Here is a 17,126-nt window from a genome sequence, read left to right on the forward strand (position 1 = left end):
TTGTAATATGTCTGTTATCCCATAATTTTATAAGCTAGGCTATGTCTATTCTACCTCTGTGTGAAATTGTCATGCCAAACAAAGACACAGTGCTTATCAGAGACTCAGGAATGCCAAGAACATATTTACGTTAGAGTACAAGACTACCTCTCTGCGCATGCCTAGGTATGTGAAAGGCGCTGCCTGCTTTCTGTCTCCTCCTCAGCTAGACAAAGAGATTAGTACAGCGCAAGCGTAAGACAGCCCCCCAAGGTCTTGCCTATATAAACTTTTGGATCACATTACTTGATTGTGACCGTTGTTGGAGCATTAGCCCCAAGGGTTGCCTTATTCTGCAGGATAAAATCTTGTTGGACCAGATCTCCTCTCGTTCTTGGTAAACAAATTGGAAAGTCTACCAGGGAAAGAACACAATTTTTGTAACAATTTCTGGCAACTTCGTCGGGACTCCCTGTGTGACCTGGAGCTGGGCAAACGCTGGATCAACCCAAGCGGAGGGCGCTCTGGACCTTGTTTGGTTCACCGTGAGGTTTGAGGCGGCTGTTGCCTGGCAACCCGGCTAGCAAAGGACTTCTGAAGAGACGAGGTGAGTGGCGGTCTTTGGAGGACAGGACGAAACGCTGTCTGACTCTGGGGTCGTTTGGAGGCTGAGCTACGAGGTAAGTCGGATTGCACTGTCTGGGCCGTCTGGGGAGTGTAAATCTCCCAATCTTGTCCAATTGGGCCTTGCTCAAGCAGCAGCAATTGGATAAAGAAGAAAAAAAAATATAGGGCCGACAGGATGGGATCGAAACATTCTGTAGGAGAACATAGCCAAGACCCACTGGGATGCATGCTTAAGAATTTTAAGTTGTTTAAGTTGGATTATGGTGTCAAGATGACAAAAGAAGAGCTCATAAAGTTTTGTAAAGGAGAGTGGGTGACATTTGGTGTTGGCTGGCCAACTGGGGGAAGCTGGGAAAAAAATGTTGTGTCCAAGGTATATAATAAAGTGACTGTTGATAACCATGGGGATCAGCTCCCTTATATTGATGCTTGGCAAATGTGGATATTGAAAAATCCTGACTGGATAAGAAAATGTAAAGGTCAATATTGTAAAGCCATGATGGTATGCTCCGAGGTGAAATCCAAGGTTCCTGTTCTCCCCAATTCAGGTCATACGGAAGGAGACCCTGCCCAAGGTGTGCTGAGATCGGGAGCCAGGTTGGCAGGCTGGGTCAGAAGAGCTGATCCGCTACAGGCAGCTCATTTTACATGGAGTTCAAACTGCAGTCCCCAAGACTACAAATTTAAGCAAATTATATGAAGTCTGGCAGGGACTGACTGAAGACCCTAGAGCATACCTTCAGAGGTTGTTTGATGCAATCCGTCAGTATAGTGATATTAACCCTGACGTTCAAGAGAATTTAAGGATGGTTAACATGATGTTTATTGCTCAAGCGGCAACAGACATTAAGAGAAAGTTGCAGAAGACTGATGGGGCAGCAGCGATGCCTCTGCCTCAGTTGATGGAGATTGCTTATAAGGTCTTTGTGAATCGTGAAAAAGTAGAGAAGAAGGAAGCAGATAAGAAGGTCAGACAGAATGCTGCTTTGATTGCAATGGCGGTCACAGGGCAAGTCCCTGATTGGGCAGATAAAGGTTTAAAGAAGGATTTTGGGACTCGGAGAAAGCTGCGTTTGGGGAGAGATGAATGTGCTTACTGTAAAGAGAGGGGACATTGGCGAAAAGAATGCCCAAAGCGAAACGGGGAGAAGAGTGGGGCAATGGTGGCCATGGAAGGAGAAGGATCAGATTGACGGGGACCAGGGTCTGAGACCTCCACCCTGAAGAGCTGTCTGGCTAAGACCCTCTGGTTACAATAAGGGTGGAGGGAAGAGAAATAATGGGACTTATTGACACAGGAGCAACTTATTCCATGCTGCCAAAAGCACCAAAGCCACAATTTAGTAAAGATAGAACTGTAATAATTGAAGGGATCGAAGGCCAACCCACTAAGGTCCCTTATACGTTTCCCCTTCTCACGAAGGTTGGAAGTTGTCATTTGGAGCATGAACTTGTTGTGTCTGAAAGGTACCCAGTTGCACTTCTTGGTTGGGACTTGTTGACAAAGTGACAAGCAGAAATTTTCTTTCGAGATGACAAGATGGTTGTTAGGTTGCCAAAGCAGCAAGGATCTAACTATCAGATGCATTTGCAAGCTTATGTGGATGAGAACATGCGACGTACAGCAGATCCCTACCGGGGAGCCAATGTGGCAAAAAGGGCCCCTGAAGATGTATGGGCAGGGAAGGCACCTGCAAGGGCAAAGTTTGTTAAGCCTGTGCAGATCAACCTTAAGCCTGGAGCTCAACCAGTAAAGATTAGACAATACCCCTTGTCACTAGAAGCCAGAAAGGGACTGAAACCTTTGATTGAAAAGTTTAAACGATATGGCTGGTTGAAAGAAGGAACTTCACCCTTTAATACCCCTATAATTGGAGTGAAGAAACCCCCCAAACCTGGAAAGGGGATTGAGTTCCGCTTAGTCCAAGACTTAAGGGCTGACAACAATATTATTAGTGCGGATCATCCTGTGGTTCCAAACCCACACACCATTATAACCCAAATTCCCAAAGAGGCCAGAGAGTTTTCAGTACTGGACTTAAAGGATGCCTTCTTTTCAAACCCTTTACATGAGGACAGTCAGAAAATATTTGCATTTGAGTGGGAAGATCCCGATACTCATATTAAGGTTCAGCTCTTATGGGCCGTCCTTCCACAGGGACCGAACATGAGTCCAACAATCTTCACGGGTGCGTTGCAAAATGACCTGAGGCAATGGAAAGAGGACTGACCGTGGGTGTCCTTGCTTCAATATTCAGATGACCTTCTTCTGGCCACCCAGACAGAGGACTCATGTGCTGAAGCTACTATCTCCCCCCTGCAAGAATTGAACTTGAAAGGCTATAAAGTGTCAAGAGAAAAGGCTCAGATTTGCCAGACCCATGTCACCTTCTTGGGCTACCAGATTTGGATAGGGATGTCAGAGAATTTTGCCACGAATCTCGGGGAGGCCGAATGCCAGTGCATTCGGGCCCCCGAAATCAGTGGCGGAACGGTCTGCCCCCCCCGCCCCCCCGGGACGGGACTTACCTTGGGCGGATCTTCGTGGCGGCAGCGGTTTGGCGGCAGCCGGTCTTCCAACCGGCTGCCACCGCCACCATTTCCAGTTAAAAAAACAAAAAAACGTGATAGGCTATGTAAAGATTTACGTAGCCTATCATGGCTAGATTTTTAAAACACACCGTGATAGGCTACGTAAATGTTTATCTAGCCTATCACGGCTGATTTAAAAGAAAAAAAAACGCGCATACGCAAATGGCGGCGCCGATGGGCGCCGCCATTTGCGTTTCTTATTTTGGCATGTCTTAGTCTACATAAACATTTACGTAGACTAAGACGGCGAAAATAAGGGGAATACAAATAGCGTAGATGCTACGCTATTTGTGTTCCCCTTATTTTCGCCGTCTTAGTCTACATAAATGTTTACGTAGACTAAGACGTGCCAAAATAAGGAACGCAAATGGCGGCGCCCATGGGAGCCGCCATTTGCGTACGCGTGGTTTTTTTTCTTTTAAATCAGCCGTGATAGGCTACATAAACATTTACGTAGCCTATCACGGCTGACTGCAGGGACACAAACGGCGGCGGCTACAGCTGCCGCCATTTGCGTCCCTGCTAGCCAACAGCCGGATGTCCGGCCACTGGCGGAGCCAGCCGGCAGCTCCGCAGAATCCCTGCGGAGTGGAGCCGGCCGGCCAGAATTTCGGGGGGGAGGGATGGAGTGCCTCCCCCACCGGCCAGAATTTCGGGGGGAGGGACGGAGCGCCTCCCCCCCCTCAATCAATTTCGCTAAAAAGTAACTGACTTTCGTACATCCCTAGATTCGGAAGGGAACCAGAGACCTGAGCACTGCTCGGTTGGACGTCATACAGAAGACACCGAGGCCTAAAGACCCTCGAGAATTGCGAGCCTTCCTTGGGCTCACTGGGTTTTGTAGAATGTGGATACCTGATTATGGAGGGAAGGCGAAGCCCCTGTATGAAGCTTTGACAAAAGAAAATATCATCCACTGGAAATGGACAAATGAAATGGAAAAGGCTTTTCTTGAGCTGAAGCAAGCCTTGGTGTCACCACCCGCTCTGGCCTTACCAGATCCCAACAAACCGTACCGGCTTTATGTACATGAAAATAAAGGAGTGGCATCAGCGGTTTTAACCCAAAGGACAGGTCCTTCCTGGAGACCTGTAAGATACTACTCCAAGACTCTGGATCCAACCGCAAAGGGATGGCCTGCTTGCTTGAGGGCCATGGCAGCAACTGTGCTTTTAGTGGAAGAAGCCCAGAAAATTGCAATGGGAGCCGATATGGAGGTGCATACTCCTCATGGCGTACCTCAGATCCTGGGAAGCAATGGAGATAAGTTTCTGAATCCGTCACGCTATGAGATCTCCCTGCTTTCAAGCCCAGGCCTCACATATAAGAAGAGCAATCTTTTGAATCCTGCCACCTTGCTCCCTAAGCCAGATCTAAATTGTCATGACTGTTTAGAGATTTTGAGTCATGTGACTCTGATCACGCCTGACCTCACTGATTCCTTGTTACCAAAGCCAGACCTTGAGGTGTTTGTAGATGCCTCCGGCTGTGTGATAGATAGAAAAAGATACACAGGATGCGCAGTAGTTACTCTCGAGAAGGCCTTATGGAAAGAGCATCTTCCCAGCCATTGGTCAGCACAAGCAGCAGAACTAACAGCTTTGACTCAAGCCCTAGAAATAGGAGAAGGAAAAAAAATGAATATCTTTACAGATTCGCAATATGCTTTCAGCACGGTACATGCAGATGGAGTGCTGTGGAAAGAAAGGGGTTTCATTACTGCTTCAGGACAGAGGATTGCAAATGGATCCCAGATCATGAAACTTTTAGATGCCCTGATGAAGGCAAAAGAAGTCGCTGTGATGCACGTGAAGGTGCATGGAAAGAGTGCCAATCCCGAAGAAAGAAGAGGCAATGCTTTGGCAGATAAGGCTGCAAAGGAAGCCGCACGGATGGGAGGTGAGGAGGTACATTAAGAAGGAGCCCTAATCCCATATTTGAGTACAGACTTGGTTCCAATCTACTCTCCAGCTGAGAATGAGAGAGCTCTTGAATACAAGGCAAAGCAAACTGAAGATGGATGGTGGATAGTCCCAGGAGGCAAAGTGTTCATACCCAAGCCTCTTTTGAGCTTTATAGTGAGAGACTTGCACGAGGCTACACATTTAGGAGGAACTACAATGGGGATTTGCTTGTGAGACACATTGTGGCCCCAGGATTGTATGTTGAGACCCAGAGAGCAGTAGCTAATTGCCCTTTGTGTCTCAAAAATAACCCAAAGACGTCCAAACCCCCAACTCAAATGGGAGGTCGCCCATGGGCTTACTATCCTTTCCAGAGACTTCAAATTGATTTTTCAGAGTTGCCCCGGACTCATGGATATCGATATTTATTAGTAATAGTAGACTAATTGACTGGGTGGGTTGAGGCTTACCCTACTCGCACAGCCACTGCACAAACAGTAGCCAAGATCCTGTTAAAAGAAGTAGTCCCTAGGTTCTTATTACTTGAGGAGATTGAATCAGATCAGGGACCCCATTTTGTTGGACAGGTGACACTAGCAGTGGCTCATGCACTACAAATCAACTGGAAATGACACTCCCCTTGGAGGCCTCAATCTTCAGGTCAAGTTGAGAGGATGAATCGCACCCTAAAGTCAATGCTTACTAAAACTTGCTCAGAGACTAAGTTGAAATGGCCACAGGCCTTGCCAATCGCCTTAACTCAAATATGGTGCACCCCCAGGGGAAGTATTAAATTGATACCCTTTGAAATGTTATATGGGCGCCCACCTTGGATATTACCTATGGCTGATAGTTTAAATGTAAACGTAGAAGTAGGGGCTTAAGAGAACCAAGAATATGTTACTGCTTTGCAGTCTGTTTTGTCTTGTCTTCACAGGTTCGCAGCACCATACCAATCCTTGTCTTGGATGCTCCAGTGCATAATTTCAGTCCTGGTCATTGGATGCTGATCCGGTCCTGGAAAGATGAACCACTTACCAAGAAGTGGAAGGGTCCGTTTCAGGTTCTACTCACCACTCACACAGCTGTAAAGGTCGCTGGAGGAAAGAAGTGGATCCATCACACCCGCGTAAAGGCATCACCTGCACCAGAGAGGGTCACACCGGAAGCTGACCCACCTGAAGGCCACCGTTGGAGTAGCAAAACACTAGAGGGGTTAAAGTATTTGTTCAGGAGAGAGCAATCTCCAGATGCTTAAACATACATATTACTCTTTCCTTCTTAAGTCTAGTTGTTTTAACACTTCCCACTCAGGTAAAAGGAAACTGGTTTAAGAGACATGCTGAGCATATGTTTAGGCAAAATGGGGAGGATTCTATTCTTTACTACGAACACCCATCAACTGTCAGAGACTTCACTTTGTTGCCTGCCTTGATCAGAGAAGCGCAGGTAATAATTGGAGCTCTACAGAAAGAGGGCACTCTCTTTTCAAGAGTCTCTGATGAATTGAGCAAGACTGAGTTTCGAAAGTTCAAATTCCAGACTTACACCAGGGGAACGTGTTTTTGTTGTCAACATTCTGGTGTCTGGAATAATAAAGCCCTTAATTATAACAAGGCTAAACCTCTTCTAGATGGGTTGGGAAATTATTCACAGTGCACCGATCGGTTTTGGCTTTGGGGAAGTTTTAATTCCTCCTATTCTTCTTCCATTAATCTCGGTGACATTGATTTTGGCAGTCTTTACCCCGAGTACCCAATGTTCTCTCCCAATTATGCTGGGATAGGTAGCATATGCTCAGGTTGGCAGATGAGAGATCCCAATCTGTGGTTTTTCTTTGATGGATGGGCTACCAATTACCACCCTGGAAATTACCAATGTGTAGGGGTTGGGTATCTCACCATCCCAGTACAAGTGGCAAAACCTCAATCTGGGAGAAGAAAGAGAGAGGTTGGAGGGATGGGGCAACTTGTAGGACAGATGGGTAAGAACTGTGATGACACTGTAATTATTGGAAAATAATTGTCAGATTCAGAACCAAACAGGGTAGGGGGTGGGCTAGTTACAGGATTGCTTACCCTGGGTTCATACCCAGGATTTATTGCACAAGAAAATAGAAAAAGCATCCTAGGTCTCACTTGCCGTTTAGACAAGACCATCAATGCCACAGCCATAATGGTAAGGGCCATGCAATCTGAAATTGAAGATCTCAGCCAGCTAGTGGCCCAATATCAGTTTGTTTTAGATTATCTCTTAGCATGCCAAGGTGGCTTCTGCACCCTAGTGAAGCAAGGGTGTAGAGTAAAGTTCCATGATTTAAACAAAACCATAGAAGATGAAATCGCCAAACTACAAGATATGATTGGACAGAATTATTCAGGAGTTATGGTTGACTCCTTGGTTATGGTTGACTTCCTGGCTCCCTGATTTTGCATGGTTGAAACAACTTGTAATTGGCGCAGTTTTGTTTGTTATGATACTATTGATGATGGTTTGCACCTTTAAATGTGTACTCCACTGCTGGACCAAGGAGAGGTATGGGATTTAAGAAAAGCCTTTTGAGGGGGGAGTGTTATAGAAATTTCAGTTGTAATATGTCTGTTATCCCATAATTTTATAAGCTAGGCTATGTCTATTCTACCTCTGTGTGAAATTGTCATGCCAAACAAAGACACAGTGCCTTATCAGAGACTCAGGAATGCCAAGAACGTATTTACGTTCAAGAGTACAAGACTACCTCTCTGCGCATGCCTAGATATGTGAAAGGCGCTGCCTGCTTTCTGTTTCCTTCTCAGCTAGACAAGGAGATTAGTACAGCGCAATAAGACAGCCCCCCAAGGTCTTGCCTATATAAACTTTTGGATCACATTACTTGATTGTGACCGTTGTTGGAGCGTTAGCCCCAAGGGTTGCCTTATTCTGCAGGATAAAATCTTGTTGGACCAGATCTCCTCTCGTTCTTGGTAAACAAATTGGAAAGTCTACCAGGGAAAGAACACAATTTTTGTAACAATAAAAACTATTGTTTTTTTCAAGTCTTAATATAGTCCAGCCTAAATTTTGTCTCTCTTAATTATGGATTTATGACAATTGTTCTTTTTTAAGTATTTTTAAAAAATCTAACAGCCAGATGACAAGTGCCATAATAGTATTAGTCTGTAGTTCTGCAGGTTCCCCTGGTATGCTTGAAATTACTACTGAATTTTACAACATTACCAGCTGAATAAAATTTCACTCTGCTGTCTATTTTGGGCTGGTCTTTGACCATAATAAAGTTCTATCTATCTATCTATCTATCTATCTATCTATCTATCTATCTATCTATCTATCATCACTCTGGATGACTCACTGGTGAAGTGATAGGGGAACTTCCAGTAGTAGAGAGTACACCATGGGTAAAGTCCTCCATTAGAGTGAAGTATTAACTAGTAGTTAGGCGGGCCTTGTGTCCTACTTTAAAGAGGATGGTCCTCTGTTTGAAGGGCTGTCCATTCCAAGATAAAGAACTTAAGAAGGGAGAGCAGAGATTGGTCAATAGATTGACCAGGCACAGAGATTATCTGGTCACAGTCTTCCCCACTATGGTGAGATCTGCTGTAGTTCTATTTAAATTGTAGTAATTATTTTTGAAATGTGCATTTATACATATAAATCAGCACATGCACATTTTGTGCTAACCTGCGCCCACTTTTGTCCTCTTTTTTGGTGATGCAGTTTCCTCTTTTTCAGCAGTGTGTAAGTAGATGAAAAAGCAGTAGCTAATATTACTACTAATACTACTAAAAGTAGTAGCTAATATTACTAAAAGTAGTAATATTAGCTGTTCCGCTGTGAATTAATCCTATTAGGTGATATGTACCGTCTTGTCACTCAGCTTGATCTGTAGCAGAAGCTTCTGAATCCTTGGCTAGCCTAGAGGGGCAGAACAACGCAGCCATGCTATTATATATGCCATGCTGGTTGGGGCTGATGAGTGTTGGAATCCAACATCATCTGGCAGGCCACAGGTTCTGCACCCCAGATGATGCCACCACAATATTGTACCAGGCAAGGTTGCTTTAACAATCCTTTCAATCATATATGTGGAGCCATCAGTGGTCTTGCCTTTCTGCTCATCAAATCTGCAATTTTACCACTTTGTATACACAGAGAAAATGTGCTGCAAATCATGGCTTTCTTCTCAACATGTACATACCTATCCCCCATAGCACATATGTATTCACCTTTGCTTCACAGCGCCTTTCAAAATATGCTCCATTTGGCCATTTTAAACTTAAGAAAATGCTTTCAGACTTTACTTAGAATGACAGGAGTATGATCAAATTATCATTCTTGCACAAATGTCAAGTATACCACAAGGGCACTTTTATATCAGCATACATACTAAGTACCTGGAGCAATAAAGCTTCTTCCTTGGAATACAACTTATTTCATTTTTAGCAAGCTGAAATGCATCCTGGCTAATGCAGGGACAATGTGAAGCTTATAGCATCTTCCCATGACCTAAAGGAGAATCTACTACAGATCAAATTTAAGCTTATTTTCAGTTGGGCAGTCATCCAGACCACAAAAACCACCACAGTTCACAGATTGCTGTGTTCAGCATCAGTGCCCAATGTTCAGAATAATTTCCCCTTGCATAAGAACACACACAAATCTTTGTATGTGTGGAGTGTTAAATCTGAAATTTCAAAACTTTCAGGAGTCACACAAATCAAAAATTGCTTTGTTTAAAGAAACTATCCATCAGAAAAAATTTGTGCTACATGATGTAAATTGCAGCAAATAAGGCATTACAGTGCTTACAGCATAGTAATTTTGTAATCAGTGAAAGATTTGTTTCTTGTTAGGTGACTATATTACAAACAATGTCTTGGGGGCAAAATGGTAGCTTCAGGACTTGTATATGTATACTAGTGCTCAAACTGAGTAGGTTGGGGTATTATCTGTCCTTTGTCCATTCCAAAGTAATGGAAGGCTAGGGGATATGATAATCCACAAGTTTGCAAACTTTTTAACTTCAAGAAAAGCTTTACACATCAACTTGTTTCCTACAGAACGTGTGCATTGAAGAAGATTCTGAGGCATGCCCCAGAGCTCATGTTCAACTTCACAGGGGACTGTTATAAGAAGTAGTCAAAAGTTGAAGTTGAAAACAGAAGAAACCATCAGTATTATGGTGAAGTTAATTTATAATTAAGTTATATTTTAAATTAAGTTATATTTCTGAACTTAAATCGTCTTCACAGTCTGAAGCAGACACAGAAAGCACCCATTTTCAGGAGAGAAACAGATCCACCAGTGGTCTGTTCACCTCTAGAACAAGAGTACTGAACCTCTTTAGCCCAAGGGCTGAATTCAGTTTCAGAGTAGCTTTCAGGGGCTACATTCCAGTGGTGGATGGGGCTGAAGGCAAAGTGATAGGGCCAAAAATAGAAAGAATAGCAGCATATCTTAGTTTAAAGCTCTTATTGGCAGCAACTAAGCCTTAGGGGAGGCCGTTTAGAATGGAAAAAAACTGTGCAAAAGCTGGGAAAACACCAACTTATTGGCAGTCGTGGAAAAGGTGATGTGGCTATTTGGGAAACCTTGGAGGGCCTGATCATGTCCTCAGGTGAGCCGAGTAATGATAGAGTTTATACTTTAGTGACACTCTTAGTATTAAGGAGTTGGTAATTTGAGGACCTGTCCTAAAGTCACATGACCTGGGCAGTTCCAAAGTTGTTGCACATGAGGTTCTTAGAGGCTCCTAAAAATAAAGTTATATTCTAAACTATTCCTCATTCTTCTAGCCTGTTTTCGACCCAGAAACATTACATTGTGTCAGATGAGGAGAATGGGTACACAGAATTAACTGGCAGCAGTTTTCTGGCTGGACTGCTACAAACAAGATACACAGCTATGGGAGCCACACCCAAAGAAAGTGAGAAGGCCTCTGTGTAAGTGCTGTTAAATAGAGGGATCTTTGTAAACATGGGTATGTCACAACAGAAACATTACAGACTGCATTTGGCCCACAGGTCTGAAGTTTGACAGCCCTGCTCTAGATCAAATGTCAACAAGAAGCCCACAAAGCAAAGGCAGCACTGAATCCTTCCTTCTATTGTGAAAATGGCAGCGCCCCCTGGAGACAGAAATGCAATTTGCTTTGCATTTGAGAGTCATACTGTTTGTCCTCAGTTTAGTAACTGTAATGATCTGATACTGCACATAGTCTTACAATAAAAGTGTGCCTATTACAGTTTTTAAAATCTTCTTGGCTACCAAGAAGAGGGCCTTTTCTATTGTGGCACCCCGGTTGTGTAATGAGCTTCCCAGAGAGACTTGCCTGGCACCTACATCGTGCTCTTTCCAGCACCAGACCTTTTTCTTTTCCCAGGCTTTTTAGCCTTTTAGCTCTGTTGTTTTAAATCTGTCATTGTATTTTAAATCTTTGCATTGCTGCTAAGTTCTTTTTTTTTGGCTTGTACTTTTATAATGTAGTTTTAAATGTTTACATTTTATATTGTATTTTATGATGTATTTTGTGGTTTTAATCATTGTGAACTGCCCAGAGAGCTTTGGCTATTGAGCGGTATAGAAATGCAAGCAAGCAAGCAATAAATAAATAAATAAATGATGGCCAGGGTTGCGGGGGAGTAAAGGCCAGTTAACAATATATGAACACCTTGTTTTAAACATGTCATTAACCATTCTAAAATAAAGTCTTTCCTAATGCAAAACTGTTCAAATTGGGGGCGGGGGACACACACACACAAAAGTCCTTGGGGAAAAGAAGTTTCCTCTTTCGCATCTTGCCACCCTAATACTCATGTAGAAGATTACATTACCCCAGTCTTTTCACTGGTTCACCATGCAGCACTTGATAGAGGAGTATAACAACAACAGGTTCTCTAGTGCATTAGAGAACTCCAACAGGCGTCATTCATACAGACAGAACACAGTCTAGAGATCTTCTAGGGGGAACTCTTCTGCAGTGTTTCCTGACTGATAGCTGGTATGGCTTCAAGTTTTAAATGGGGAAAAAAATGATCTGGGAGACAACTGGGTCATGGTATGTTTATAAAGTTCATAGTTCTTCTTGAAAATAAACTTAAGGGTGAACCCTTTTCAGTGTGCAGTTTTCATTGTCTTATATAACTTATGTGGAATGTATGGCTAATCTATCCACAGTGGAGCCCATTCATAAAACTGAAAAGTGCCTTTCAGTAAATCACATGAGATTAGCTTTACTCAACAAATGTTTGTTTTAGTATGATTCTACAGAGATATTTTCATTGAAGTAATTGTCCAAGGAAGAGCTAAACAATTATAAAAAAATAAAGAACCTCGGTTACAAGATACCAAGCACTATATATTTAAGCTTCCAAGTATGTTATATTTTGGTTTTGTTGTATTTTGGATTTTTTCAGTGTGAGCCATTCTGTTAATGTCAATTATAGGGCAGGGTGTACATTTTAACAAATAAATAAAAAAAACTTTTTTTAGCAAAACAGGAGAAAATCTAGAAAGCTCTTTTTTGGATTTTTAAAAAACAAAGACCTAGATCTAGCTAACTGTATTGGATAAGAATGCATGCAAAAACTGGATACTACAAATATGCAAAACATTTGGGAGTGCCATTCATCCCTCTTCCAGATACCAAATTAAGCCAGCAGAATGAGTGGAAGGGATACAGGGCATAAACCAAGCCCAGCCATCATGAGAGCTCTCGATGCATTTGATAATTATGGAGACCCAGTATATATGCCACTATATTTCCATGAGTCAAGTACCACAATTCACACAATTCCTATTTCAGTGACCTTAACTACTTCTGCCATTGCACATTATCAGTCTAGAAGCCAAATTAGGCATTGTTATATAAGATTCTGGGCAGCTAGTTAATTAGTATGCATAGGCTTCATAAGGAAACTCTGAGCTGTCTTTCAATAGTATATTCTTATAATTTAATGCTTCAAATGTATCTTAATGTATCTCACTTCACCATGTATACCACCTTGTGAGGGCGATGGCCTAAAAGCCAGCCTATGAATACTTTAAATAATAAGTACATAACTATGGATATGTTAACTCTTGGATTCATGCACCAAATGGCTACGCTGGGTTGAGACCGTATTTTCTTTTTGTCATTGACAATGAAGTAAATCATGGTCTTTGTTAAAATTTATTGGGATATTATGAAAAAAAGTAACAAGGAATTCGTGCAGGCATGAGACATCCAGATAACTCCTGAGAGGCATACATTTGTCAGAGAGATGAATGTTTTCATCACCATCTTCACCATTTCATCAAAAAGGAGAATACAAAGCAATCCCAAGAAGGAGGACGTTATTTGGGTAGCTCTACTAGTCCACTATGGAGAAACTGAGCCACGCAAGAACCAATGAGACTTCACTGTCTTTAGATAGCAGGGGTGGGGAATATGTGGCTCTCAGATGTTGGTGGACTGCCACTCCTATCAGTCTTACCAAGCATAGCCAATGGTGAGGGACGATGGGAAGGTCATACTCCCCATCTTCCAACATCTGGAAGGACATACATTCCCCATCCTTCCCATGTTATAGATACCGATACACATGTACACATATGAGGTCTTGTGTATAAAAGTATTTTTATTTTCAGAGAGAATGCTTGCAATAACTTCATCCAAGCTAAAGTTCCATAGTCATCCATCAGTTTTCTGGCACAACTACTTGTTCAACAATCTGGTGAAGTGCACTTAGAGAATTACTTAGGAAGTAAAAAAACACACCACCAAAACATCAGCAGCTCACATGTAGATCAACAAATGCCACAAATGACTTTCAGTTGGGATTGACTTTTAAGGAATGTTGCAGTGGAGTGAAAGGGTGAAATCCAGCACACCACAGGTTGCCGTGTAGTTCTCATTCATTTAAATGAGGCTAACACAGGCCATTCACAAGCTCCATTATAGTGCAATATCAGATAACCTGTGCTCAAGATCTCCAAATACCGTAACATGCATACCTATTCAGTATTCCAATTGTGTTATATTTGCAAAATAATATACTTATTGAAGAATGGTTTAAATCCCCAGTTAGGAAGAACAGAAACAGATTAATACTAGAGTATTATCTGTGATTGATTTGTTGTTTTTAAGCAGCCTTAAATCCTATCTAGCAGCCAGACTTCAGATGGCTGAGAATACATCCCATAGTGAGAAGCAGATGTAGGTATAATTTCAGATTACCGCTTTTAAATCTGTGCTTATTTTAAAATTAGGATGAATTAAATACATATGGTAAGGGTTTTATTACCTTTATTTAAAACATTACAATTAAAAATTTATAATATCAATAAAATGTGACAGGGCTCTAGTTACCATATTGCCAAATTCAGACATCGATACCTTCAAGTTTAGTCTTAAACAGGTGTAAATTCCGAGATAGTAATGCATGCCCTGCAGTCGTGTACTATTAAAGTCACACACCTTTCTTTATAAATTATCCCAGTGGAATTGCTCCATCTTCCAGAATATTTTCAGATACCACAAAGTAGCAGTGCACAGCTGTCTGCTCTTGCAATCCTGCTCCGGGCTAACTTTGTGATGTCTGAAGATACTTACTCCTTGATAAATTTGCAACAACTTCTTGTGCTGTAAGAACTAGTTTGGCAACTACTAAGTTATCCCTGATGTCATATTTTGGCCTAGAGCAATTCTGAGTTGTGTACAGACTTAGTTATACTTAAAAAAGACCTATTTAATTCAATAGCACTTATGTTCGTCATGATTAAATCCCATTGCTTTCAATGGATCTACTCTAAGAATGACTAAATCTGGATAGAACCCTTTGATTTCAAAGTGTTTGTAGTTAACTTTTCTTTTGTGATACCTGAAAGTGTCCTGTCCAGGGCAGTTCCAATCTGGTTTTCAGGTATAACTCTGCATTTTCACCATAATTTATACTTCGGTGACTTCAGAAAATATGACAGAAAAAATCTGTGGGTCCAGAGGCCAAGAGATCACAATAAAATATAAAATTATTTATCACATAAGGCTGCAATGCCTCTGCACTGAGAGATCCTAGTATTTCCTCCCTCCCACCCAACTCAGTATGTGTGCAGGGCCAGAAATAACCTGATCAAACAGAAGGGGAGTGCTAGGTGGGGGCACAGAAGAGATGCAGAACTTGCATGCATACCAGCGAGTGGGGAAATGGGTTCTATTGAACCTTATGGGAATCACCCAGCTAATGTGTGCTACACTCTCATATGGGGAAGGATAATACCAAAATTAATCTCTTCATCTGATTAAAATTGATAGAAATTGAAACTTCCATATTTAGGCCAGAAGCAAGACAGCAAGTCAACTACAAAAACAAGAGGAAAATATCCTCTTTATTGTCTATACGAATCTAATGTGTTTTGAGTTTCTTCAGCGTTTTCCCAAAGATATTTTCTTCTTGTAACACCTTCAAAACAGAGGAGAGTGAATGCATTCAAAAAGAACATACTTTCTTTTGAAGGAGTTGTAAAAGGAGGATATCCTTGAAAAACAGAAAGCCCTAAAGAAGCTTGAAATGTATTAGGCCAGTTCCAAGTTTAAAAAGTAATATTATGTAGCACCTGTGGATATTTTCCTCTTGCTTTCTTGATACTTAGATATCACATCTTGTGCCAGATGAAGATTCATCATCTGTGTCACTTGTGTTATATCTTTTCCATAAAAATTTGTCATTTTTCATCCAAAGTGACTTCTCGTCCTCTTCTTTCTTCTTGGACAAAGTGGTAAGAGGAACTCTTTCACACAGTTTCTCTATGACTGCCGTGTCAGTGAGTTTTTGGAAACTCTCCTCATTTTGTTCATTCAGCATGTCCCAGAAGTCTTTTGGTCGAGTTTTTGCTTTTTCCACAGGCCCAGAAAGAGACCTCCTGGACAGCTCTGTCGGTCTATTCCCATTACTTTTGAAGAGGTCTTTTAAAATGGAGGTGTCTCCTAGTAAGTCTGCAAAAGAGTTTTCCTTGCATATTTGAGCCTGTCTGCTTTCTGACTGAGACAGAAAAGGTTTTCCTGGCGACTCTGTCCCCTTCAAGTTTGGCTGTCCTTTAGCAGTATTTGCAGACAGCCCCTCAATTAGTCGTGATTTACTGCTTAATGAGTCAGATGCCATAAAGTCTTTGAATGCCTGACTGTTTCTCCCTCTAATGCTATCTTGTGTAATGACAGTGGGCAATTGTTTATCTTCCACATTATGACACACAGCAGCCTGTATGCAGGGATCAAACTGAAATTGCTTTGCTTCTGCATCATGTCTTTTTTGGACACAGAGATCTGTTGAAGGGTCAGATTTTGATTTTCCATGTTTAGAAATGGACTTTCTTTTTCTAGAGTGGGTTCTATGCACATCTCCTTCCCCACTTCTTTCTGAAACAGAAACCGGAACATCAACTTTTAATAGGTCCTTCAACTGTGGATACTTTGTACCATAAAATTCCTGCAACATTTTCTGCCTCTCTTCTGATGTAGCTTTGGCAATACACTCTGCAAATTCTTCTACTGGATTCTTATGAAAATGAGATGCCATTTCTTCAAACTGTTTCCTGTAGAAAATCAGTGAAAACAAAACATAGTTACTTGTCCCAGTCATATAAAAAAGAATAATAACAACTAAGGAAACTGGTTAACTATCTTACAAGATCAATCAGTGACACTTATTTCCAGATTGGGTTAGGACTTAGCAGCCAAAAACTGTTGTAAACTGTAAAAGAAAAGCTGATGCTATGAGTGCATCAAGGTCATTGGGTTCTTCAGGGAAGGGAGCACTAGGGCTACTGCTAATAGCACACCCTGCATTGTCTGATCTGTTACCCATTGTTTCTTTTTATCACTTCATTCCTGGGATTTCTCAAGTGAAAGCTTTTCATTTATTAAATAGAAACAAACCTCCCCTTGACTGGTTCAGGAAAAAAAAACCACACGGAGTTCAAATGTAATGCCAAACCATGGTTTGTAAAATCATGGTTTGAAAAACACAGTCTAGACAAACTCTGGTTTTGTGT

The 17,126-nt window shown here is 41.8% G+C and overlaps 1 protein-coding gene across 8 annotated transcripts in view; it reads right to left on the minus strand.

Moving 5' to 3' along the window:
• Window positions 1-13,697: 13,697 nt before the first annotated feature.
• Window positions 13,698-17,126, minus strand: part of ERCC6L2 (ERCC excision repair 6 like 2) — an 84,092-nt gene continuing 80,663 nt past the window's right edge. For all 8 annotated transcript variants that reach the window (XM_084834105.1, XM_084834104.1, XM_084834100.1 and 5 more), the window contains one exon: window positions 13,698-16,667. In XM_084834105.1, the coding sequence (XP_084690231.1) occupies window positions 15,725-16,667 (943 nt within the window). In that variant the 3' untranslated portion in view covers window positions 13,698-15,724. The remainder of the gene's footprint in view (window positions 16,668-17,126) is intronic.

Source organism: Heloderma suspectum, chromosome 2, assembly GCF_057233095.1.
Source record: "Heloderma suspectum isolate Gila_16-S chromosome 2, 16-S_ref, whole genome shotgun sequence".
NCBI classification, from domain to species: Eukaryota; Metazoa; Chordata; class Lepidosauria; order Squamata; family Helodermatidae; genus Heloderma; species Heloderma suspectum.